This window comes from Grammomys surdaster, unplaced genomic scaffold (genome assembly GCF_004785775.1).
Source record: "Grammomys surdaster isolate TR1022 unplaced genomic scaffold, NIH_TR_1.0 191, whole genome shotgun sequence".
NCBI classification, from domain to species: Eukaryota; Metazoa; Chordata; class Mammalia; order Rodentia; family Muridae; genus Grammomys; species Grammomys surdaster.
In genome coordinates this window covers 1919124-1946318 of record NW_021604636.1, presented here as the reverse complement: position 1 = coordinate 1946318, position 27195 = coordinate 1919124, and the positions used below count along the sequence as shown (strand labels likewise).

General features: G+C 36.8%; 1 protein-coding gene across 13 annotated transcripts in view; it reads left to right on the top strand.

Annotated features, from left to right (window-relative positions):
• Scn2a (sodium voltage-gated channel alpha subunit 2) overlaps positions 1-27195 on the top strand; it is a 79071-nt gene that overhangs the window by 31743 nt on the left and 20133 nt on the right. For all 13 annotated transcript variants that reach the window (XM_028769113.1, XM_028769111.1, XM_028769109.1 and 10 more), the window contains 8 exons: positions 2405-2537; positions 6841-7079; positions 8645-8818; positions 10612-10968; positions 12431-12910; positions 22045-22165; positions 24109-24263; positions 25795-25968. In XM_028769113.1, the coding sequence (XP_028624946.1) occupies positions 2405-2537; positions 6841-7079; positions 8645-8818; positions 10612-10968; positions 12431-12910; positions 22045-22165; positions 24109-24263; positions 25795-25968 (1833 nt within the window). The remainder of the gene's footprint in view (positions 1-2404; positions 2538-6840; positions 7080-8644; positions 8819-10611; positions 10969-12430; positions 12911-22044; positions 22166-24108; positions 24264-25794; positions 25969-27195) is intronic.

Genomic DNA, 27195 nt, shown 5'->3' with positions numbered 1-27195 from the left:
ATAAAACAAACAAATAAATCAAATGCCTTGGGATTTGAATGCCTTAGGATATGAATGAGCTCTTTAATGAAATGGAAACACTGGCGAAGGAAGGTGATGAGGTCACCGGAAGCAGAGTTCCCGTGCATGTAATGCAGGCGCTGTTCCACTGAGCTCCTTCAATCCCGGCTCTAATAGATTTGTGTCATGCTGAAATGTTACCGGTTTTGATGAGTAGATAAAGAAAATACAGTGTTTCTTAAGCCATACTTCAACCCTCTCAGGTGATTCTCAGAAATGGAAAATCCAAATTCTCTGGCTGTACCCAGAACTATTCAGAGTGAAGCTTTGCAGAGGAAGGGGCCAGGAAATATCTTTCTTATGAAACAGTCCACATGTTTCTTGAATAGAGAAGTAGGCCCATAACAGATATTGTTACCCTTGGGGTAAAACACTCAATTTCATTTCATAAATATAACTGCAAATCTATATATCAGAACTGCCATGGCATTAATCAGGAGTCACCATACATTTACCATATCAGAATATAGACTATATCACAAAGATCAATTGGACTTAGTTTGTCGCCAAGCCTATTGTAACCAGGTAAGATGTGAATTCCCAATCTGCATTCTATCAGCCATGAAGTCAATGTTTTGGGACAGGACTCTGTCCTGTGGAAGAAGCTGAAGGGACATACACATTGACAACGGGGACATGTGAACGCAAAACAGACTACAGCAAGCAAATGGCATGTCCCAAGCAAGGCACACTATTTCCTGTTCTTTACACATAAATTCTGTTGAGACAAACTTCAGAAGAATTAGCCAGGTAACATCCTTAGAGACTTTGAAATCCATCATTAAAACTTACATAGATCTGGAGTTTGAATGTGGTTTTGCCTAAAGCGAAGAGATTGAATGATCAGAATGTGGCCTCTGCCTTTTTTTTTTTCTTAAAAGGTTCATCTTTCAGGAGGTAAATATTTTCATTCCATAAGCTCATCTTTACTTCAATAGTTTTATTTTCAGTGATGGATTCTCTCTTATCTCCTTGATTCAACTACTCCTTGCAGTTAATCTGAGCTGGTAGCACGGATCTTTATCCCCATTCATGATAACATCAGTTGAGTAGAAATGACTTTGAAGGACACAGTTCTACAAATGAGTAAACACAGCAGTAATGGTCCTTGCTCACATCCTCGTAATGTCCGGATTCATAAGCAACACTTACTTTGCTATTTAGGCAATAGCAATAACACTCACAGAACTTAGAGTGGCTTCCTTATTACTGAGTCACTCAGACCTGCCTTTGAAATCCTTGAGATTCTTTTCCTTTGTCGTGTGACTGTGAACACCATGTTTGGTGTCTTGAAGTAGGAATATGTTCTTACCTACCTCCAAACATAGAGACTTTTTTTAGAGCAGGAAAGAATTGAGCCATCATGTGATTGCTAACATCCAAACATTCCAATTGGCATGTCTCCAGAGTTGTGATGCGTTAAGTAGCTCATCTGTGAATAGATCTGTTTCATAAGTATAAGATGAAAAGATAGGTTAACTAAGATTTGGTTTTTTTTAAATATGGATATCGTCCAATGATATCTGTCTCCAAAGAAAAAAAAAAGAAAATATTTTACATTCAGTTCACATTTTAAGGGAACTATTATGGACGCATGTTGGATAATGATGTTTTTTCACACCTGTCTGTAAAGATCCAAAAATTGAACGTGGGGGTACATCAGGAAAAAGGTATTCAGTTTGAAGCTGGAGGTTGAAATGAGTGAGATGCCCTGAGTATATAAAGTTGATAGCAATTTTGGTAGTTCCAAGCCAAATCTCTAACATGGAGAAAGCTGGCATCACAGAAGAGTGAAGGGCTTATTGACTTTCAGAAACAGTCCTAATATGATAATTCTAGAAATATCACAAGGAGCTATTGTGGTCTAGATATGAAATGCCTACCGTGGGCTCATATGTCCCAATTATTGGCCCCTACCTGATGGTGCTATCTGGGAAGGTTGTAGAACCTTAATGGGTAGCGAACAGAAGAGGGTACTGTGTTGCCAAGGATGGAATTTGAGGCATTATAGCCTGGTTCCACTTTCTGTTCACTGCCTGCTTCCTGAGTGTAGACAGCATGAGTGTGACAAGCCAGGCCCCTCTTCTGCCACCCTTTCTGCTGCCATCTCTCCCCTCCCATGTAGGCTGTACCTACTTGAAACTTCTATGAGTCAAAAGAGAGTTTCTCTCTTATGCTGCTTTTGTTTGGTTTTTTACCACTGCAATGAGAATGTAAGACATTCCTTACATCTGAGGAAGCATGTAGAACTCTCGGTTAAGTAGCATGTACAATTGGGGTGCTTTGTGGTTTCTTCCTGCCAAGAATAGTGATTATTTTGTCATCTGGAACTTTGATATTTCAGGGCACAACTACTGAAACAGAAATAAGGAAGAGGAGGTCCAGCTCTTACCATGTTTCTATGGACTTGTTGGAAGACCCTACATCAAGGCAAAGAGCAATGAGTATGGCCAGCATTTTGACCAACACTATGGAAGGTAAGTCAAAAGTTCCCCACCATTGCTCTTTGACAGTAGGTTGTTAATGATGTGACAACCCTCGCCTAAATTTCAAGACAATACTTCCCAACCCAGTACTACATCATCACATCTTTTAAAAGGTAAAGCGAAATTGGTACATAGCACATGGATTTGACACTTTTGTGTAGATTGTCAAACGTGCTTCTGGAAACTGCTACAAATTCAAGGTACATTTGGAATAAGACTTCCAGACCTTACAGTCTAGACTCTTTAAGCTTGATGGTGACATTAGTAACAGTGGACGGATTGGTGCTTATCACTATGGTGCTAACAAATTTGACAAGTTACAAAACATAACACGTTAACACAAGTTATGAAATCTGTTGACTCAACCAGAGTTATAAATAAAAGCGTGAATTAAGGTGCCATGCCTCACTGAAGCTGTGTTCAAAATTTTAGAGCTGTGCTTTTGTTTTTCTCTTCTTTTTCCTCTTTCTCTCTTGTGTTTCTCTGTCTTTCTTCATCACTGAGGAAATATCTTAATATATCAGCTTTTACCTTGTTTGAAGCTTATAACTGAATAGATAACATAGTATTTACAAGGCTGGGTTTCATAGTACCAAAATAAAAGTTGGGAGAACAGCTTGATCCCAACACTCCCAGGTACTGTCACAGTTTAAATGTACTAATTTATGATTTGAATTTCATTTTTTTCAGCTAAAATGTGGACTGTAATATTCAAACATAACATTGTTATAACGGTTAAATAAGACAACACATGCAAAGTGCCCCCATACTTTGCATGCTGAAGACTGTCAACAGATGCTATGGTTATTATTTGTTGTATTATGCTACTTTTGTAAACTCATGTGGTTCTTTTTCCTTTTTATATTAAGTGAAATCAACAGTGGCTGCAACTTCAATACGTGGAAGATATATTTGTGTAAAATGTATTCATGTATAACCCCCTTCTTTGTTGTCCATCTCGTCCTTATTTTTCCTGCCTACTTTCATATAAGATGTAATCTATCTCTCCATCTTTTACAAGTCTCCCTGATTTCCATCCCCACATATGTAAAAGTAAAGTATGTTTGAATATGGAAGTCAAAATAGACAGCAAAAAAAAAAAAAAGAGCATAAGGGTAAGAGAAAATGAGTGTGTGCATGACTTTATCATTTAAAACTCCTTTCAAATTTTAATAGACATACACACTGTATCTTATTCATATCTCCACTACTCCTCTTCCCTTCCCTGGCCCTCTGCCCAGTATATATCTCCCTTCCCAATAATAGTTTCTTCTGAGACTGGGTAGATTCCTAGAAAGTGTATTTTTAGTTACAATGCAAAAATCTCGTGATCTTAGTATCAGAAGCCTGAAAATCATAACCAGAAAAAAATTACCATACTAGATGTCTGTCATCATGGACAAGACACTGGTATAAGACCCGGTTTTCATAGAGTCCTGATCTTTTTGTTGACTTCAATGGAATATTAAACTCAAGTCCATTCTTCCCCAACCTTGCCTGCTTAGCTCACACTCCTTCTCCCCCCCAGCTGCCAGTAGCTTGCTCCTCCCTATCCCTCCAGGTAAATCTTTTGAAGAGTCTCTGGTCTTCTGCTCCTTGCCATAGCAAAACCACTGAGAGGAAGGGGCCAGTGGTTCTGCTTCCGATGTCAGCAGCATGGCTGCTCCCCAAAGCAGGAAGTAGAGAAGGAGCCAGGGTAAGTCCAAACTGACAGTCATGCTTTGCACTTCTAGTAGTGTTAAGTTCGAAGTAATGTAAGGAGTAACAGAAGGGAAAAATTAAACCATTACAAATTGGATTCGTCAACGAATTGGCATCCAGTGCTTAGAATGAACGCATACACAACTTCCTCCGTGGAAACACATCTCCAGGAGTTGGTTATGATGGGAGCCTAATAATTTTTTTTTAAGTTTCGTGTGAACAATTTGAATGTGGCAATGGCCAGAAATAATAGGCAGCAATCTTCTGCACATAACATGAATAGTAAAACCTACTTTGATATAGTCCTGCTTGTTCACGTAATGGTTGAGCTGTTTCTTAGTTGTTATTATCTGTTTATTTAAATGTCATTTCTCCTCAAATTTGGTTCACCTTCCCTCTCATAAACCAGGCTTGTTAATGCGGCTGGCTACTTTTGCTTTCCTTCTTTTCTACTACAGCCAACTCTTCATTACCCAGAGTAATGCATAGTCCCGATTAACGATCAACAAAAGAAATTTTAGAACGCAGAATTGTATAGAGATGTTTCATAGATGCACTTTGGTCAATGTATATGTTGGGGTATAAGATAAAATCACTGAAGGAATTAAGATGCAAGAAAGGATATTAATTTAACTGCTGCTGACTCTAAGATGGGAAACCCCCACAGGAATGATGGAGGAGTGGCTATAGTCCCCTCTTGGGTGCTTCGCTTGTTCCAAAGTGGGAGATCTTCTTACACAGAATTAATAATTGAATGATTTTATTTTAGAAATAAAAGCAACTTTGCTCCGACTTTTCCTAGTGTCAAGACCATCAGCACCTGCTGAATTTTCCCTTTGAATGTTTCTCTGATTTCTCTGTTTTTTATTTTCTGTGCTATGCTATTTGCTTTTCTTTTCTACTGTATCACAGCTTGTATAAATTAAAAATGGAATTTATTCGAATAGACTATAGATAGAAAATTTGCAGCTTCTCTTCTATTATTTGTTGCAAGTTATATAATGTTTTTGTTTCCTGTGTGAGCATAAACTTGTTTGGTAGTACTAATGCATCTATAAAGTAATAATGCATATATAAAATAAACAATTAAAGTGGATGATAATTGTATTTATGGGATTTTTTTGTCTGACTTAACTAAAACATTTCTTATTGTTTACCAAATTACAAGTCATAAGGAATGGAAATAAAATGTTCATTTAAAGAATTTCAGTATCCAAGGGGAAATTTGAAATGTCTAGCTTTAACAGAATTCCACTAAAGCGGTAAAGAATAAATTCATTTAAGGAAGTGATTGACCTTATTGCATAAATAAGTAGCAAATGTTTATTAGCAGAACAAATATCTAGCACCATTACTCTCCATTTTCTATGCTGCCACCTCCCTTATAAATTTTACTTCACTATAAGCTCCATCATGGTGGAGGAATGCCCTAGTTGCTACAATAGTGCTAAAGTGACTGGCCAGAGACCACATGCCATGGAATGAACAAAGAAAGCTTCCTTCTGTTGAGTGCTAAGAAGAGGTGGTCACATGTTTAGCAGAGCAGGTAATTTTCTGTAATGGTATTGGCAGAATCCACCAAACTTGGTATCTTTTCCCACTGAAGATTCTGCTAAGTGATCGTCTTACCAAAGAACTACTTCATAGTTTCCCAAAAGACGTTGTTAGTGTTTACTAAAAACAAGCATCATCTAGAAGGTCTGTGAATTGCTTAAATTTAGAGAAAATTATCAAAAAGAGTTGTGGACAATTGTCAGATAAGTTTGATTCTACATTGCCATTTAGCTTAAATCCTTCTTTAAAGCATTGCATGTTCTCTTAACATTTCTAACATGAAATTTCATTTCATATATTTGAAACAATAGTTGCAGATTTCAGTGCATTAAAATAGACCCAATGGAAATATATGAATTCAATGAATTTTCTGTTTTAAATCTTGTATTTTATTAAGAGTACTTGAATCTCACTTGATAAAGTGTTGGTATGATAACAATGAGAACCCCACTTTATTCAGTTAACTGTTTTCTTTTTTAGAAAGTTTTCTGGTTACATTGATGTATAGAGAGAACAGGAAACTTGTTGAACTTAATATGCAAGCCCATGTAACTCAGATTTTATCATTAATCTGAGAGCTTTTAACATGGAGAAAAGGTTCTGTTAAATGTTCCTCATTAAAATTCCTCCAGTGACAGCTAAGCCAAGAGACCAAGTGTCCGCATGACTCACCTAAGCTGTGATAATGTATCTTGGCTAATGCACACCAACCCTTGTTCTATGTGGAGTATAGATGAATGTGTATGCAATGAAAGCTCTGCCATTTTGTTTCTTATAACCTTGTAGACAATTTTAAAAGATCAGCACTGCAGGTAGAGTTTCAGAAACTATATTTACTGAGAAACACTGGAGAGCATTAGCTTTTCTCTGTCTACTGTTAGTATAAACCCATAATTTTTTCTGACTTTTTCAACTGACTATCTTATCTTTTAAAAGTACCTTTAGATTATTTATTAAAGAATTGCTGCAATTTAAACCAAAGACTGATAAAGAGAAAGTAAAAAGATTTCATGAATGTATTTATTTTTTTCCTCCCCAGAACTTGAAGAATCCAGACAGAAATGCCCACCCTGCTGGTATAAATTTGCTAATATGTGCCTGATTTGGGACTGTTGTAAGCCATGGCTAAAGGTAAAACACGTTGTCAATTTGGTAGTGATGGATCCATTTGTTGACCTGGCCATCACCATCTGCATTGTGTTAAATACACTCTTCATGGCCATGGAGCACTACCCCATGACCGAGCAGTTCAGCAGTGTGCTGTCTGTTGGGAATTTGGTAAGACTCCTTGACAGTTCATCTTCCTACAGATTGCTTTTATTAATTTTATGCATCACTGTCAAATAAGATATCAGCTAATTGACTATGTTCACCAAAGACCAAATTTTTTGCATTGGTTTTTAACAACAAAAATAGGTTGATACTTAAACTCAGTACAAAGGATTCAAAGATTGTATGTGTATTTTGATTTAGAAATGAATCTAAATTGCTTTTGTATTATAATGATAATTACATACCTATAATCTCAGCAGTTGGGAGACAAAGGCAGGAAGATCTCAAATTCTAGGCCATCTGTGCTACATAGGGAGGTCCTACCTCACTCAAAGCAAACAAAGAAAGAAACAAAAGCAAAATTAGGGCCATCCAGATGACTCAGCAAAAAAGGGAGCTTTCAGCTGACCTAAATTAAACACTTAACCCCAAAAGGTGGAAGAGGACCAACTTCTGTAAGTTATCCATTGATCTTCACATGCATATCATTTGACACATGTGCTCCCCAAACACAAAAAACAAATAAATAAGTGAAAATATTAGTGTGTGTAACATATATATGTATATATGCATACATATTTGTACATGTCTAATATGAAATGCTAATAAGTTCTCACGAGCCTTATAACAAATACCTTAAAGCATAATATATTTCATAGACTTGAGTTGAATATTGTATATATTGTTTACTATTTCTGATAGATCTCAAGTGAGTCAAATTATAAAGTATGTACAATGAATACATTTTATATCAAGTCCTGCATTAAATATCATATATAACCCTTCCCTCTCTGCCCCTCCTTCCCCAACTTTCTCAAGAGACACCATTTTGATTTAACAGTTCACTTGAAAAAAAAGAGATTATGGAACAAGAAATGTAGAACAGGAAGTGTGGAACAGGAAGTGTTCCTGAAGGAACCTTGTTCAACATTTTCTGCCGTATTGGGTACATACCCTTTTGTAGCCTGAGGAAAGGTTGTTTCACACAGAAACACCCTATTTGACTTATAAATGACCCTTGCCTTAGACTCGAATTTGTCTCCTGTGGTTTATTGGTATGTCTTCCAAAAATAAAATCAGATAATTTTTTAAGCAAATCTAGGCTTTTGATTAGTTTAATAGTTATTCAGCTACTACAGTTGGCTGAGACACTGTAGCTTGATTATACCTATGTTTATTATAGATTGTGTGACGCCTCCTTAGCTCCAGTTTCTTCAGCAGAGCCATGAAAAGAGATCAACCTATTATACTTGGCAACTGAAGTCTGTGCTTGCTTCTGGGCAAACACTTGGTGAAGTTTTAGAGGGCTAGAGACATCAAGCACAGCAGAGCACAGTGTGTCCAGTGCATTTTTTGTCACAAAATCAGGGTGTTCATTTTATTATCTGAATGAAAAACCTTAATTATAATGAGCAATTATATATTGTATTGAATATAAAACAGGCAAATGTATCCATTGGTTGAACACAAACCAACCTTTAAAATCCAGAATATATGATTGATCTACTGTTCATTACATTACTTCTTATCGACAACAGACATTTCTGTAATCAGCTGCATTGCTCTTATAGGTCTTCACTGGGATCTTCACAGCAGAAATGTTTCTCAAGATAATAGCTATGGATCCATATTATTACTTCCAAGAAGGCTGGAATATCTTCGATGGCTTTATAGTGAGCCTTAGTTTAATGGAACTCGGCTTGGCGAATGTGGAAGGATTGTCAGTTCTCCGATCATTCCGGCTGGTAACTAATTAGCATAATCAATACATACTTTTGAACTGCTTATTATGTCTTAATTCTCTTCATTATGTCTTAATGACAGGCTTGACATATTTCACAAATATAATATCATTTTTAAAATATGAAGACAGAGGATTCTTTCTCTAAGATATAGTTTTTTATGATAGTTTTGAGAAATGTATTATCTTTTTATTCCAATGAACAGCCAATGATCTCTCTCTCTCTTTGTCTCTCTGGATATCAAATGGCAGGTTTAATGGAAAAAGAAAAAAGGGAGTCACACGTCAATCCAGATTACAATCACCATAGTCAACACAATTATCTGATTTGTGTAACCATGTGTAAGACTGTATTGGGACCTTGAATAGCTTACTTTATCCCCTGAGAAGCTAATAATTGAAACAGGGTATATGAAGGAGAATTAAAAGACAGCACACTCCTTGAATATTTTTCCTTCACCCAGAACAGGAAGCTAATAAACCTTCTCTCTCAGAAACATTGCCTATAGTGCATTGTGACAACACTGAATTATCTTTCACTTGATCTCTATATTTCATAACTACTGGTTTCTTGTTAAAATTACAAGACTACCTATCATTTAACACATTTCTACTGAGGGTTTGATATGTTTTATTGTATGTGCTCTACTGGGTTTTTATCTTCAAATAACAAAGGTTGTGTACCGTTACCAAAAAAAAAAGTTCTTATAGGTGATTAATTGTGCAGTCAATTAATCCCAAGACTTTAATTTGATGTCTCCTTGAGACTTCCTTTATGAATTTCAAAGTTCAAATCTGACCTGAGATCCTTAGAACTATATAATAATTCTCCATGGTCTTCAACAAGCATTATGGATTTAATTTGAAACTAGAAGTATACAAGAATTACAGAACGCAATTATAAGTAATTAAGTGACAGGTTATATGGACAATGATTTCTTAAGAACAATGTTTAGCAAACTTTCATGATAAGTGCTACAATGTAGGGAACTAGGGACCACAGAATCATTACACTATCTTAAATAATGTACCAAGCTCCTTTTCATAAATTATCTCTTAGAATGAATTAAACAGCCTGGTGCTGCTACTCAGTCCTCTGAGTCACTTAAGTGTCATTAAATAATGTACTACTGTCTGGATGACATTTACTTAAGCATCAGAAATAAATTCTGTCGCTATTTAACTGAGGTGGTGCTTCAGGAGCCTCTGTAAACCAGTGTCACCAATTTGTGAGGTAGAGTGGTAAGGAGATATGTACACTCTGTAATGACTTCATCCTTTAGTTATTGAAGACATCAAGGTTGAAAAATAAACCCTGTAGCTTAACCCTCCTTCTAACCTAAATCCTAAAAGTACTTTCTAACACTATAGCAAGCAAAAGATACAGCTAAATGGAAACTGTGTAAACCCTCCAAGAAATGAGTTCATTGTTCTCTTTTATCCTATGTATGCAGTGTGTGTCCTACATCATGATCTTCATATTCACTGTAGGTTGTTAAATAATATATATATTTCTTTGAAAATGTGTCTCTGTGAATTAACCTATTTGATCTTTACATGTCTTAGTTAAAACAAGCAAACAACAATGATAACAAAAGACAATTTCAAAAGCTTATGTAGATGTGTGTGTATGTGTGTGTGTGTGTATGTGTATACAATATTTGCTACTTTTGTTATATAATTCTTTGGCACATGAATAATCCATCTTTCTACAGTTAAGACAGATTTGCTATATAGTTCTTTTGATGTTTCTGAAGTACAAAGCATTAACGATATTCTTACATTATTATTTTCCAGCTTAGAGTCTTCAAGTTGGCAAAATCCTGGCCCACGCTGAATATGCTCATTAAGATCATAGGCAACTCAGTGGGCGCACTGGGCAATCTGACCCTGGTGTTGGCCATCATCGTCTTCATTTTTGCCGTGGTCGGCATGCAGCTCTTTGGAAAGAGCTACAAGGAGTGTGTCTGCAAGATTTCCAATGATTGTGAGCTCCCACGCTGGCACATGCACGACTTCTTCCACTCCTTCCTGATTGTGTTCCGTGTGCTTTGTGGAGAGTGGATAGAGACCATGTGGGACTGCATGGAGGTCGCGGGCCAGACCATGTGTCTTACTGTCTTCATGATGGTCATGGTGATTGGGAACCTTGTTGTAAGTACTAAAAATACTCTTCTCCTTTTCAGTCACAGATAATATGGTTTTAAGACTGTCTGACTAAAGAATATTTTATGTTTTAGGGAAAGTTATTTTGTATCCAGTTCATTTCCAATTGTCCAACGTAAGATTTCAGGAGCCACAGGTGACTTAGACTTCTGTAATATGCACACCCTCCAAATGTCTCTTGAGCCAAAGTTGTTCTTCATAATGTGTATATCTATCAAAATATTACAATGTTGCTATACTAATACATATCAACATTATATGTTGATCAAAATTAAAATAAAACAAGAAAATAAAGTCCAATCTTGGACATTATATGAGAGGAATTTTCAAGATAGATAAAAAAATTATAATAGACAAAGACATTCCATTAATAATCCTTAAGAGATTAAATCCAAAAGATAGCTGTGGCACTATAATTTGATTTTCTTACAGACAAAAACTTAAGACAGTATTTAAATCTACTTTTTCTTATTTTATCTATTTTTCATCCAAGTAAGAAATTCAAGTATGAATCAGAGTCATATAAATGTCTTAGTAAATTTCTGAAGTAGAGGGACAGACAGATCTTAGTGTGGCTGCCAGGAGCCATGGCAGGCCAATTGACAGAAGGTCAGAATGGCCCTGGCTTTACCTTTCTTCTCACTGACTCTTACCTGACATGTCATTCACACTAGAATTTTATTTAAAATCTCCTATAATTTTCCACTTTTGTACTAATTACCTCTACATTAGGACCTGTCTGTATTTTATTTTGATTCTGTGTTTGAATAATCAAGGGCTGTGTCAACGAAACCCTAATTTAAAAAGTGCTGACAGTCATTTCCTCAACATTGCCTAATTCCTAAGTAACCTGCCTTATCTATGGGCTGAAAGATTCCTGATGATACTGCAAACGTCATTTTTAATTTGACATAACAATGGTGTTACAACAACCACTTCTTCATTGTATCTGTAAGTCTTTCGCGAACTAATAGCATCTAAAAGAGTTTTTTTTTAATCAAAATTAGGAGTGTTGATCTAATGATACATATATTTTTATTGAATTTAGCAAAAAGGTTGCGATGCTGCAGAGGCCAAATCACATCTAAATGGATAGTTCTATAAATCAAATTACAATAAGTATTCAATGTCCTACAAAATACAGATTGTATGTTCAAATAATAAGCATCCAAAATAGCCATTTCTTTTACTGTGGAGTTGTCTAGATTCGCCAGGATATAAGTTAGTATAGAAGTTTCATACCATAGTAGCTTAGGGACTTCGAAATGAATCCAAAATGAAGAGTGTGAGTAGTGTTTGCTATCAGCTGGCCATTTGTTTGTTTTTAGTTTTCTGTGCTGTGTTCTGGGAGACTTTGTCTTTATTGGGATGTATGAAGACAGTTCAGTCTTATGGCTGAAGCAGGGGAAACAACAGGCTCTCAGATTGCTCTTCCTCCACTTTTCTGTAGGTTCTGAACCTCTTCTTGGCCTTGCTCCTAAGTTCATTCAGCTCAGACAACCTGGCTGCCACAGATGACGATAACGAAATGAACAACCTCCAGATAGCAGTGGGCAGGATGCAGAAGGGAATTGATTTTGTTAAAAGGAAGATACGTGAATTCATTCAGAAAGCTTTTGTCAGAAAGCAGAAAGCTTTAGATGAAATCAAACCCCTTGAAGATCTGAATAACAAGAAAGATAGTTGTATCTCCAACCACACGACCATAGAAATAGGCAAGGACCTCAATTACCTCAAAGATGGAAACGGGACGACCAGTGGCATAGGCAGCAGTGTGGAGAAGTATGTGGTAGATGAGAGTGATTACATGTCATTCATAAACAACCCCAGCCTCACTGTGACCGTGCCCATTGCCGTTGGAGAGTCTGACTTTGAAAACTTAAATACAGAAGAATTCAGCAGTGAATCAGATATGGAAGAAAGCAAGGAGGTAGGAAATTTAAGATAAAAGAGATATTTTGGTATGTATTTCTGTGGCTTTAACACTATTAGATTCGTTATATTATTTATTGCTTCCCTGTAAGAAAATAGGAAATATCTACTGCAACATTTATATAGTAAGGTGTTTGAGAATGTTAGATTATTCTGGCTATACTAATGTTATTGTGACTTTAATTTTCAAATATTCACTTTCCAAACTCTATAATATTAACATGAATTTTCTAAGCATTTTAAAAATAAATGTAGATAATATATCAGTGTATACACATTAGTCTTTAGAGTTCACCACAATAATGGTTTTAGTATGGACTAAAAGATAACTAATAGGGAAAATGTTCTTATTCTCATCTTCTTATGTTCTTGCCTGTAATGAAGTACTTCATAAAAGAATAGCATTTATTTTGCCCCAGACCTATTAACTCATGCTAAAGTTGACTTGAATTTACTTTCATGTTTCCTAAAGTTGATTCTTTTTTTAAAGGAAGGGAAGTTTGTGGTGGGGAGGAGTGCTAAACACTTGCCTAAGTCAATTGAGTGCAGTCAACACGCTTACACACAGACATCCTCCCTATGTGATTGAACGTAGATTCTGAACTAACCAACTCAGCGTCGTCATAATACAGTCTTTGATTTATGAGATGGTTATGAATACCAGTGAATGATTTTGTTATGTTTTGCTACTCACCCTTGAATTAATGGAAAAACTTAGGCACTGTCTATTTGCAATGTCTAAATCAACTGATTTTGGAAGGGTAGATAAATGGATGGACTTAGAGGTTGTGAGTTGTTTGAATTGAGTGCCCTTTTGTGTTTTCCCCAAATTCACTTGACCCTTTATCAGCTTTCTAGAGTGCCTTCAATATATCAATTCAAATTCATGCCCTACTTCTGTAGGCCTTAGCTCTTCTGCTATTTTGATAGTATTTAATGCAATTCATGTCGTGATTTTTGAATGCCTGTTTCTCTTCTTAACTCTTTGAATAATGTTGAGTCCGTGCTAGAATGATAATCTTTCAAAGAGAAATTCTGTAGTGTAATACGGTGACCTTCACTTCTGACCATTCTTACTTCTCACAGGGGTGAGACCAAGCTGGCGCCATCAAGAATGCCGCTCTGGTGTTTTTTAAGCAGCCAGAGGTTCGAGCCACCACTTTTACCCAGGTTACCCAAGCAAGTTGCACATATATAAATCTAATCAGTGTCGAAATGACTTGACTGGCCTGCATGTTACTCAGCTACGTCCCTTGCCCATCCATTGGCAGTACGATAAGCACAGCTGCTCCTAGGTTGGGTCATTTAAAGCATGGTCAGGCAAGGCTGACAACCCCAACTTTTTTTCTTTTGTTTTAAGGAAAATGAGTTTAGTTGCTAATTTCTTTATGTAGACTTTAATAGAGAGCATACACTTATATAAAAATGAGCGTGCATGCCTTTGTGGGTTTTGTCACTTCCAAATAATGTCACAAGTTTAGAACATGCTAGAAGCCTGGAAGAGGATTTTAGGTACTCTCCAAAAAACACTGAAGAAAACCTTTCTGTCCTTTGCTCCTTTGGTTTGATATTCGTGTTCTTCTATAACTTTTAAAATTCTTCCCCTAGCAAGTGTGCTCTGTCGGTAATATTTTGCTCGGTGACTGCAGGGTAATATGCAAATCAAAGCAATCCCTCACCCACATGCAAACTTCCCAACTGACTTACAATGTGACAATGATGCAAATGAATGGGAGTGTTTGCACTCCACTGCCAGAAGCAAGGGTATAATTTTCATCCACTTCATTTTAGGGAAAAGGGCAATGCTTTATTTAGCAATTGACCAAATGCTTTTGCATGTAGAATGATTCTCTTGGAGATTCTGTTTATATTTACTCTTAAAATTCCTAGAATGAAAGAAAAGGAAATAAGTTTCGAGTCCACCAAAAATAAAAACGAAAAGCAAAGATAGATTTCTACCTACCTTTAAATGATGTGCCCATTCAGAAGATGGACCTGGGGTCTATCATCCTCACATCCTTTACCCATTGGGATTTCATTTTTCTTCCTCTCTTCTGCATAGCACCTATCAAATTTTGTCCATAAGAGTATTTTTATACTTCCTGCTGCATAGACCCCGCCATAGGAAAATCCCAGCGAGTGCTTGACTCTTCCTTTGTTTTTTTTTTTTTCATGCAATAACCCTCCCACATTGTGTGTGATGATGCTGGGAAGCCTTTTTATTTTCACTATCTAAGACTGAATTCACAATTCTGGGCACGAATATTTAAACCACATTGCTTTTTTCAGTTTCATCACTTTTGTAGAAATGTTAGTAAGATACTTTATCACTTAGAAATAGTGGCATTAAAACTGTAAAATAACTTGTAATAAAAGCACATTGAGCTTTTTTGAAAGAAATACCATAATGTCATTAAAACATTCTTTAATATGTGGGAAGAAAATTCTATTGCTAGTACCCCTGATTCACAGAAGGCAAGAACTTACATATCAGAAGGATAGTGTATAAAATATCTAAGACACAGTTTCTTCCCTTTTTATATACTAATCTCTCATATCTTTGGGAGTAGTGATTTCCTTTTTATTTCTGATAAGATTAGATACCTTTGTGTCTGAAGAGTCCACTTTCCAGTTCCTTTAGGGAAAGGCACTTGGGAGAAATGGTAGTCAGGTGTTCAACCTTTTGAAGTATAGAAGCATTATATAAAGAGTAAATATGTTGGAATAAAGATAAAGCAACAATTTTGTTGTCACTGGTTCTTACAATTTTCAATTTCTTTTTATGAAAAATCTTTTAGAGTCTCTTTGGGAAATGTAGTTCAACACCAAAAAGAGCTTATAAAATTCCAGTGTGGGAAACACGAAAGAGGCAAAAGAAGTATGTAGGTCTGATCTGAGCAAGCATGGGTGGAGATGATAGCACTAAATAGCTCATGATTTTTGTCATGAAATGAGCAGTCCTTGTTGGAAAGATTCTTGGTGGGGTAGTGATAAAGCGAATATCTACAATATCAGACCAAAAATAGGCCAGACCATTGGTAACCTGCTGACAATAGGCCATCACAATGTGAATCTGTTTTGTAACACCATGAAAGATATTTAAGTCTCCTATCTATGTTTTAAAGTTTGTAATAAAATACCCATTACAAATCAGAAAATGATTTTCTGAATAAATCACCATAATAGCTTAACTTCATGATTAAAAAAAAAAAACAAGTGTTTGCACGAGATACTTAATTGGAAATATACTTTTCTTAACTTCTCTCCAATCATGACTTAATCATTTATTTTCAGAACAACTAGTAGTTTGACAGAAACAAGTTTAATAATAATTTATTACTGGTGTAGTAAATAAAAGTTAAAAATATAATCATTAAGATTAGAACACATGGCAGTAGGGTCTGGAGCAATGGCTCCACTGGTAAAATGCCTGCTCTGCAAGTATTAAGACACAGATTTGGATCTCCAGAGCCTATGCAAAATCCAGGTAATGCAGTGAGTGTCTGCAACACCAGGATTTGGGGGGGTCAGAGACAAGAGGATACTTGGTGCTTTCTGCCTAGTCAGCCACTCCAACTTACTGAGTTACATTCAGTAAGAGACCCTGACTCAAATAATAATAATAATAATGATAATAATAATAAGAAGAAGAAGGTAGAGAGCAATGGAGGAACACACAATATCACCCCTGACCTTTACATGCACATATGAATACATATCCGCTAACCTGTACATATACACATACCCACATGACTGTGTATAAACAACACACATACACTCACCTCAAAACATGATGTTGATGGAGAATTTTAATATGGCATCACCCATTCTGGCTTGTAGTTATGGAGCTGCCATGTTCCCAACTAGCTTAGGCCTGAGACCACGAGTGGTGTTGGCATCACTGCTCAGCTCAGGCTGCCTGCTCAGAGTGCCGGCTCAGGTGGCCAGAGACACCAGCCCTGCCCACCCAGGAGACGCCAGCATGGGAGATGGCTCTGCCAATCTTCCACGCTGTCTCCACAAGGCTGGGCTGAGCCCAGACCATCCCGTCATCCACGCAGCACCCGGTAGAAACTGAGACTCTAATGCTTAGATTATCCAATGGCTTTATATGTTTGGTAATGCTCAATAACAAGATGCCCACACAATTGGAGGTGTTTCCCAATTAACTAACCTAGATATAAGTTGTTACCCAGGACTGCTTTCCATACATGCGTGGCTCTCCATCCTCCTACATCTCTGCCTCTCCTCCTCTTCCTTGCCCTCTTCCTCTCCTTACTCTTCCCACCTTGGCTCCTCTCAACTTGCAGGGAAAATTTCCAGCTACACATGAAGTAGTGCATTTTGGTATCATTAGATCATGGAATGATACATGACTCTTCCTTGCTCAGCTTATACAATTTTAAATAACTACTGAGCATTAACATCACTGATATGAAGAGTTCATAAAATGTGGCTTTTACCCAAACGTGTTTCATATATCTGTATGATTACTACTGGTTTATAAAGCAGACCTCGATGACCACTCTTACATAGCCTTTCTATTATCCCAGCCTTGTAGCGCACCTTCATTCAAGTTTAACTAGGCAAACTCCCTCTAACAATACCCTTCTACCCATTTATTTCCTGATAAGTTAGGTATGAATAGGAATAAGGAAACTGTGTATAAACTGTGTCTATGTGCAGCACATCCATAATTTTCTTTCTCACTTTTTAACACTTTGAGGTGTATGATGCCCAGACTGGGGTACTACCAAAAAGCCTATAATAGAAACTTCTTATTTAAGAACATAAGCTCTTACAGTTATTTACAATGCACACTTGACAGCTCTAAGTGGCAAATACACACTATGGTCAGGTTCATCATAACTTGGAACTCCTCTGAAGCTGATGATTTTTATGTTGATTCATTTAATGTTGTGGGATTTTTAGTACATTTTAATCCACATATTTTATTAAAATGACGACATTTAACTCCTATGCAACAAAATCATTGAGTTGCTATAATGAAAGGTTTTACTGATCACCATATTTTTATACATTTTGAGTAAAATTTATGATAAGGTTTTTATTCATGAGATATTCTAATGTATGTTTTCTTCATACTCCATCAACACAGACAGGAGCTGTGAATATGATGTGAATTGACACTGAGATTCTTAGTTATGATTCATAGAAGTCAGCAGTATTATAAATGCTATCTTAACCTACACTGTTGAATCGTATAACCAGTCTACTAAATCTTCCAGATTATTTAAGGTTGAGTTTACTTGTGAATCATCACAGAAACTTCCTAGAACATTGTAGAAGAATAGAGTGCAGAAAGTCTCAGGCATAGCCACTAATTAATTCTGACATTGACAAAGTGACTAAGCCCACTGGATAGTGGTAGGATGACTCAGTGTGCAGCGTGGTCTTTGCTGTAGTAAATCAAGCGCCACATGGATAAGTATACACACCGACAATGTGCGGAAGACACCATGCTATTTCACTTTGGGGAAGATGAGATTGCAGCTGCTCCTAAAGGGGTTCCATTCACTGTGGAACAGTAGATCTACAGACTTAGTGCAGAAAGAAGGGAAATGAAAACGAAACAATTGACTTGGTACTAATTGTCCTGATAGCTGACCTTACAGACTCCTAATTAGGGATTCTTGGCAGCCTGATTTTTAGACAACACTCTCAGTTTCAAGAGCTGTTGATCAACATCTTAACATACCTGACTCTTCGAGGAATCTTGATGCTCCACAGCTAATGATATCCCTTTGGATGTAGAAGAATCAGACAGGACGCAGTTGAAGTAGTAGAGGCTGAAGTCCATAAGTGGACCACAAGGTCACTCATTCATTGACACAAGAAACACTCACTAAGGAAAAGCATTGATAACAGATGCAAGGCATATGCTAATGGCAAAAACACAGTCTTCTGTCCCAAAATTAAAGTGAGTGATGTACATATTCTAGAAACACAAAATACATCTTGATATGCACAGGGAATAACCTGACTCTTGAAGTTCATTGAAATTGTGCTGTTACTTCCTTATTGGTAGTAAGGTACCTCGTGATGAAAAGGAGTTGTATATATTCTATTTCATGGTGGTTTGAAGAAAAGAAAATACAAATACTCCTTGAATAATTTTTTTAACAGATAAGGCCTGTAATTATTTTTTAAAAACATGCATGAAGAGAATTCTCCTTTACATTGGGGCATAATGAACTCTGAATAGAGAAAATTGATGTTCTTTGATATTTCTTTAATTTCAACAAGCTATTGAAAGCAAGTGACTGGCTTCATGTTGTTCGTTCAATGAAAAGCAAATTGGGACTTGCGAGTGAGCTCTGAAGGCTGAACTGTGTTTGTTATTGCCTCACCCATAGGCCTTAGGGTGTTATTCTTGCTCCCAAATATCTTACAAGTATGTTGGCAAGACTTTAGTTTCTCTGTCTGAAATACTTTAGCCTATGCTTCATGGAAGGTCAAAATGAATGGTAAATCACAAAATGTTGTGAAAAGTCTAGAACACCCAAGTCAGGGAAATGGTGGAACGGAAAACATCAGGAACTGGAGGGATTCATAAAAGGGAGGAAAGGCAATGGTGGCAAAATAGTGAAGAACTGAATGGGTACTGGTGACACACATTGTTATGACATCCTTTAAAATGTTGACAACTCAAATGCATGGCAGTAGGAGTGATAGCTCGTGCTGTAAGGATCCTATGGAAACTTTTGAAGATTTTGAACCATGATTTCCTGTGACATTTTATGTGGTGACTGCTCCTCATCATACAGTACCTAAGGCTTTGTTCTGTTAAGAAGCCTTTCATTATTCAGCCATCTATGCATTCATTACTGAATAATATTTATTGAGTATCTACTACATACTTACTACTGATTGTATTAGTTAACTTTCTTCTTGATTGATGGAATACTCACAGAAGCTCTTTAAGTCTACAGAAGCATGGATGTATTTTGGCTCACAGTTTGAGGATATGGTCCAACAGAGAAAGGCAGGTATAGCAGCCAAAGTATCAGACAACTGGTCACATAGGATCCATGGTCAAAAGGCAGAGAGCAATGATTTCTGGCTCTCAGCTCATCTTCATCTTTTATTTAGTTAAGATCCCAGCTCATGAGATGTGCTGCCTATGTAAAGGATGGAGCTTCCTACCTCAGTTAATTCCATCTAGAAATTCTTTCACAGATAAACTCAGAAGTGTATCTCCTCTGTGACTCTAGAACCTGCCAATTTGTCAATCAAATCAACTGTTACACTGATGCTGATATAACCATTGACCAGTGGCCAGACTGAGCATGTAGACATAAAGGTGCACCAGCATTTTTACATTGGGAGTTCCGTTCTGAATTTCCAGTGCTATCCACATTATTAAAAGGAATATTTTCCATTCCTACTGAATGTAATGAGGTCAGATGTGACTGTAGTTCAGTGTATCTGGTTATCTGTGCTGTGCCTATATTGTCAGGCTTCTGAGGTATAAAAACTTGATGTTAGATGAATCTCCACAAGTGATGAATGTTTTAGGAGTCAATGACAGGACTCTAAATCCAAGTATACTTATGAAAGAAAGGGTCAGACCTAAAAGAAAGGAAATAAAATTAGGTGGAAAAAAACCAACCTGAAAACTTGGAAATATTTGTAATAAGTTTTATTTTGGTGTTTCATCAAAGAACAAAATATATATTCAAATTTTAATGGCAAAGATATTTTTTTATCAGCTCAATGTCATAAAATTTTCAGTAAGGAGAAAATCAACTCCAACTCCTAACTGTATTTTTTTTTTAGATAAAATTTAAAGTAATCACAAGGCTAAGTCTTAGAAAGCAGAAGTATAGAATATTTTTGCATCAACTATCAGTATTGTTAGTGTAAAGACATTTCAATCTCATATAAATGTACATAATACTTTCATCATATGAACTCAAAACACACTAAGTCAACACTTCATAAATATAGTTTTTTTCATAAATAAAGGAATCATCATATTAGGGGAAATCCACATTATTCTTATCCAAACGATGAGTAGAATCTTTCCAGTACAAACTCTAGCTTCCTCTTGATTCCAGTGTTTCATATGTCAGCGTTCATTCTCTCATGTGCTTCCCTCATCCTCTTGGTAAAGGAGCTTTCTCAGCTCGGCCATCCTCTAATGTTATGCACTAATGGGAATAACATTGTAACAGGTTCGAGAATGCTGTGGCCTAAACTACTCTGGTTCCATGTGGCACTCACACCTGGCCCTGCACCATGCCTGTGCAGATTAAGATTAAGTTTCCGATGGGGACCCCACCCTTTATGCTAGTCCCCAAGGATAGACTGGTCTGGATCAAGCGTATGCATGTCAACATGTGCGACAACCTCTTTTTACTCTGGTTTCCTTTGGATGATTGTTGTTTAACCTAAAGGGAACAAACCAAAAGGAAGTAATCCATTTCTGCCATTTCTAAGAGGACAGGCAAGAGTGCCAAAGTAACAGGTAGTTTCCAAATGCACAATGAAACCCAGGAGTGCATTGGCCAAAGAGAATGCAAGATACCTGCTCTGGCTATCTAGCTAACAATGTGCTGCTCTTCTCCAAAATAGAAAGTTCTAGAATGTCTTTAATAATAACCAGTAGTCTATGTTTTCATGTCAATGAAAAGTGGGTAAATGTAGATCGTTGCTGTTTATGTGCACTTGACCAAACCTTTTCTACATTTGACATGAAAATACACTGTGCGGCTTTTATTGGTTGGGTCACAATTTTAGAATAAAATAAGCTATGTAATTTACAAATGAATTTGCCAAAGCAAGATCCCAATGGCCATATGGCTAGCAGCTTGCATAAGCTTTCTGTAGAATTCTATTTCAGAAACCATATAGATGGGCTTATACAAAAGTTATTTAAGTTGTAAGCACTGTTTAAAGAAAGAGAAAAAAACCCAAAGCTATTCTACAGTGCTGGATCTAATCTTGTGACCCCCACCTCTCCCAAAGCAAATTGGCATTTTATTTAAGTAATTCTTAAATTACAGATCAAGAGAATGCATACAGAAGACTGGGAGGGTACACCTTAGGAATCTTTATGTTTGGATTAGAGAACATGTTTAAAAACTTTTCTGTGGGATTGGTTTTCAGAAATTGAATGCAACTAGTTCATCTGAGGGCAGTACAGTTGATATAGGTGCTCCAGCAGAGGGAGAGCAACCAGAGGCTGAACCAGAAGAGTCCCTTGAGCCAGAAGCCTGTTTCACAGAAGGTAAATAAACAGGTTGTCAGGAGCCTTTTCTTGTCTATCCATCTTTCCTATCACCTGTCTGTATCTCTCTATCATCTAACTATCTCTAATCACCTTTGCCTATTTATTTAATTATGATTCATTTATTTGTTTTGTTTTAAATCTCAAACCAAAAGCAGTTTTTCTGATTATGGGTTTAATTTATGTAATTGGTTCCTTTTGCTTTTGAAGGTACGATCAACTCTAAAATATGCTGCTAGTTGGTATATTAGTCTGCTCTCTGTTGCTGAGATAAAACATTCTGGCCAAAAGCAAACTAAGAAGGAAAAGGTTTATTGGGCTTACATTTCTATGTCACAGTCCACCATGAAAGAAGTCAAGGCAGGGGGTCAAGACAGGAACGAACAGGCAAGAACTGGAGCAGAGGCCATGGAGAAATTTGGCTTATAAGCCTGATCTCCTTGCTTTCTTAAACATCATATGACCATGACTGAAAGGGGACAACACTCCATTGGGCTAGGCCCTCTCACATCAGTGATTAGCCAAGAAAACGCCCCCAGATTTGCTTACACACCAATCAGATAGTAGCATTTTCTCAGTTGTGGTTTTCTTTTCCCAGATGATGTGAACTTGGGTTGACAAAAAAACTAACTAGCACGATTGACTCCCTGGCCTTCTACATTCGCTAACAGGAGAGAGGGATGGCTAAATCAGATTCATGATTATTAAGCTTTTGAAAGAGGGAAAGAAAAGACAAGCAACTAAAAGGCATAAGGAAGTTATTTACCAAGTGTTCAAACTAGAGTGTACTAATTAATAAACATACATTTTGGTCTGACATTGAATATCAATCAAGGTCAAGTATTTTTGTGAGTTTTGAACAAAGATGAAAGAAGCAAGAAATCTGAAATATACTGTATATTTCTATGTGGGTACATTACCATCATTAGAGTACTCTCTAAAGGGTTCTCTAAAGATAAACAAAATTATATCACTTCAGATGAGGGTCAGTTATAGCCTATAATAATAGCGATGAATATCAAACCACATGAAACCCTCAACTCTAAGCTGCTCCCTTGGGCTTGAGCAACAGCCTTGATCTAATGCCTTGCATGTGACACTCTCACTTGTCTGTCATTAATTTTGGTTCATATTTGCTAACTGGTTCTTCTAACTTCATGTAATTAATAGGACTCATACAGTTCTCAAAACCTAGCATCCCTAAAACTCAGAACCAGCATTATTGATGAGACTTTACATGACTATATCTTAAGATAAGTATTTTCTGTGACTGTAAAGCTTGTTGAAAAAATCACTCCCACTAAAAAGGAAACTTCCCAAGGTCAAGGCTATTTATATATTGTAATCTTATGCCTTTCCAAGTACAATTTTTGAATACAAAAGCTCTTCAGTAAATATTGAAAAGCCTTTAACTTAGTACCTCACAAAGTACACAGAGATGCTTATTGCATGGCTACGAATAATGATCAGATACAAAACAACCCAATTATTTAATAATAGTGGACATTTACGTAAATCTTCACAATTTTATGGAGAGAAGCATAATGAAATCTTTCACAAATCTTATGGTTAGATGGAGAAGTTATACTACGCTATGAAATGACTAATCAATTTAAATGCATGCCACATTTATAGAGGATTTACCCATGGGAGATGGGCAGAATAGAAAGATAAGCTGTGGCTTTTACTTTATGTTCTTCTATGTTTGTGTGATTTACAACATGTTATAATATAGTTATACACATATAAAAATAAATGATCATTTAGCCAATCATTTAAAGGTTCTACTGCTGATGTTGATTTCTGTAAGTGGAAGCCATGTTTAAAATAAGGTTTTTTTATTCTGTGCTATGAGGTAATAATACAGGTGCATGTTCTACCTTCCCAAAGATGTACAAAGAGTAACTGATGACCGTTCCTTTATCCACTCTCACGTATTTTAGACTGTGTGAGAAAGTTCAAGTGTTGTCAGATAAGCATAGAAGAAGGCAAAGGAAAACTCTGGTGGAACTTGAGGAAAACATGCTACAAGATAGTAGAGCACAACTGGTTTGAAACCTTCATTGTCTTCATGATTCTGCTCAGCAGCGGTGCTCTGGTAGGTGATGCGGGGCCTGCCCCCTCATCATTCCCTTCTGTCCAAGAACTTCACTTTACCCATTCGTAAAATAGAACATTGGGAAAAAGATGAGTGTGGAAGGACCCAAAAGAGAGGCTTCTGCTGCTCTTTCTGGAGGAGCCAGATAGGATCACTCTCAGTCACTGTGTGTTCACATCATATTTTGAAAAGAATCTGTCTGATCTGCACCAATGGCAGTTTATTTTTGTTTGATCTTTATTCTTTTGTTCTCAGGACCATTGTTATACTTTCCAGCATCTACTGTATACAATACAGTATAAATGCAACTGTTCGCTTATTTAAGAAATAGATTTTAGTGTCCTTAGGACATCCTCAGGCAATGAGAGAGATTAGTACCACTTCTTCAGAAGGGCTAAGTGGGCAAGATTTAGGGTTGCCAGCTAAAATGGGATCTGCCTCGTAGAAGCCCATTGCTGGGAGAAGTCACCTGACTCATTCATACCAATCATTTGCCAGCCACTAGAAGTTTCTAGTTGGCTAACTTAATCTCTAAAAGCAATACAAACCTAGTTTACATCTGACTTCATTTAATGGAATGAGTAATTTAATCAAATACTCATTAATATAACAGAAGCAAAGTGACCCATTATCCCATGTCGTGGTGTGATGGTAGATGTGTTCCCTTTCCTTTTAATTTGTTAAACATCTTTGTGAGTACATTTCATTAGGAGGATGACTGCACTGCTTCTGGAGGCCTTTAAGCCTACTTCTGAATTGAATGAGTCCTGCATCCTGCCCTCTAGGGTGTGACCTTGCTGTAATAGCTCTTGGCTCCCTGGTATATTCAGTCACAGGTCTTTGAAGCACAAATGCGTGCTCACACTGAAGCTGGCTACTGGGACACTTTCAGCTTCAGGGACAGGCTAAGCTCTGTAGCACTCTGTATCACTTGTGCTGAGCCCTGTCATGAACATGGATCCCTCTTTCTCTAAAAACAAAACTTTCTTAGTTTTTTGATCTGGGCCACTATGCACTCTGTGTTAATGTGTCCTGCAAAAAGGATTGTGTAAAATGGTCTTTTCATTCAAAGCTCAGAGCTCCTAGAAAATGACCACACCCTTTCTTTCCTAAATGCTGCAGAATGATACCAGCTTCCAGACACACCCACAACTGCTGGAGAGAATGATATAATCTTTTCCTCCTTTCCTGGACTCAGGAGACTCCTTGTCACATACTTACACATCCCTGGGAAGGGAATCCATTGATTCTGCATTTTAAGCTGCTTTCACCTCTTGCTTAAGAAAACATTTGGCCTTCTCTCACAAACCTTAAACTCTTTGGGATACTCTCAACATTCAGATTGAAAACTACATGAGCCTCTCCCGTAGTTGCAAAGCCCAGGTGCTCCCAGGTGCTCAAATAACCATGATATCAGGGTAGCTTAATGACCCACCTGCCCCTGACTGAAGACGCCTTGCATCATTTCCCCCCCCCCAATACATGTCATTGTTCATGACAATGAAATGCATTGCCATGCTTCCATTCATAGGCCTTTGAAGACATTTATATCGAGCAGCGGAAGACCATCAAGACCATGCTGGAGTATGCTGACAAGGTTTTCACTTACATCTTCATCCTGGAGATGCTTCTAAAGTGGGTTGCATATGGTTTCCAAATGTATTTCACCAATGCCTGGTGCTGGCTGGACTTCCTGATCGTTGATGTGAGTAGTCTGCAGTTTCCTTCTCTGGTTCTTGGCAGGTGGTGATTAGTACCGGTCCTGGCTGTGGCCAGTAGCACAAAGCAAGCACTCAGAGAAACAAAATGTTATTTTAGTCCAAATACAAATGCTATCTCTCTTTCTTCTGCAGTGGAAGTATACCTGAGACATGCTATGCAGATTTAAGTGACACCTGATATTTAGTAACTTAGTTTGAAAATAACATTCAAAACAATATATGAAATTTTAAGCTCTGCAGAAGAAGTAAGATTGTTTTCTTTGTAGCTTAATTCTCACAATTCATAAAATCAGAGTTGTTACAATTCTTTACAATCATCTTCAGCAATAGTAATTTCTCAGCACATGACCCTCCTGGGAAATACTTGACCCATACATAGACTATTAATTGCATGTGAAGTTCAAAGCAAAGTTATTTCATGGGTTTATCTGGTGGTTAAAAAATAGATTGCCTAAACAATTATTTTATTATTTAATTATTTAACATGTGTTGATGTTTAAAGATAATAAGATAGAATATTAGAATATAGAAGTATTTAAAATAATCTAATACAGTAAATTAATCATAAATGTTACATCTAAAGGTACATTCAAAATTACGTTGAAAATCTTGAAGTTCAGTAAGACAATAAGCAAGAAGTAAAGCCATATATGTTTACCTCTTTGACCATTACAGATAAGAAGACAAGTGTGTCATAAATGCCATCACTTTTGTGTGATAGGTTGCAGAGAACACCATTCTTTCCACTTTTTGTATGTAATTGTGAGATTAGTAGCTTGATGATAGAATATCTAATATTTAATATACGAACAAGGGTAAACCATTATATCCATATTAATTAAATATAATGAAAGCCAAAAATAAAATTAATTTTCTTGCTGCCTGATAGCTACTCTTTTAGAATTATGAATACTTTCACGATTGTGTGTTAAATTAGTTGATACTTCGTTTTAAATCAAACATGTTCTCTGATCATCTGTTTTCCTATGGTGCTGTAAATAGAAATGTCATTTCACCTGTTCTAAAAGAGCTTAAGGTTGACTGGAAAGGACAAATGTATAGCCATTGGCTTCCCTTGAAGGGAGGTTTCTTTCTTGTATGGTGAATCAGGATTTGAGTGGTAAGAATGCCAGTAGGTCTGGAGGAGGGAGGAACACTCACCTATGCCAGCCCTGATGCCTCAAGCCAAGTAGATTTAGACCTTGGGTGTG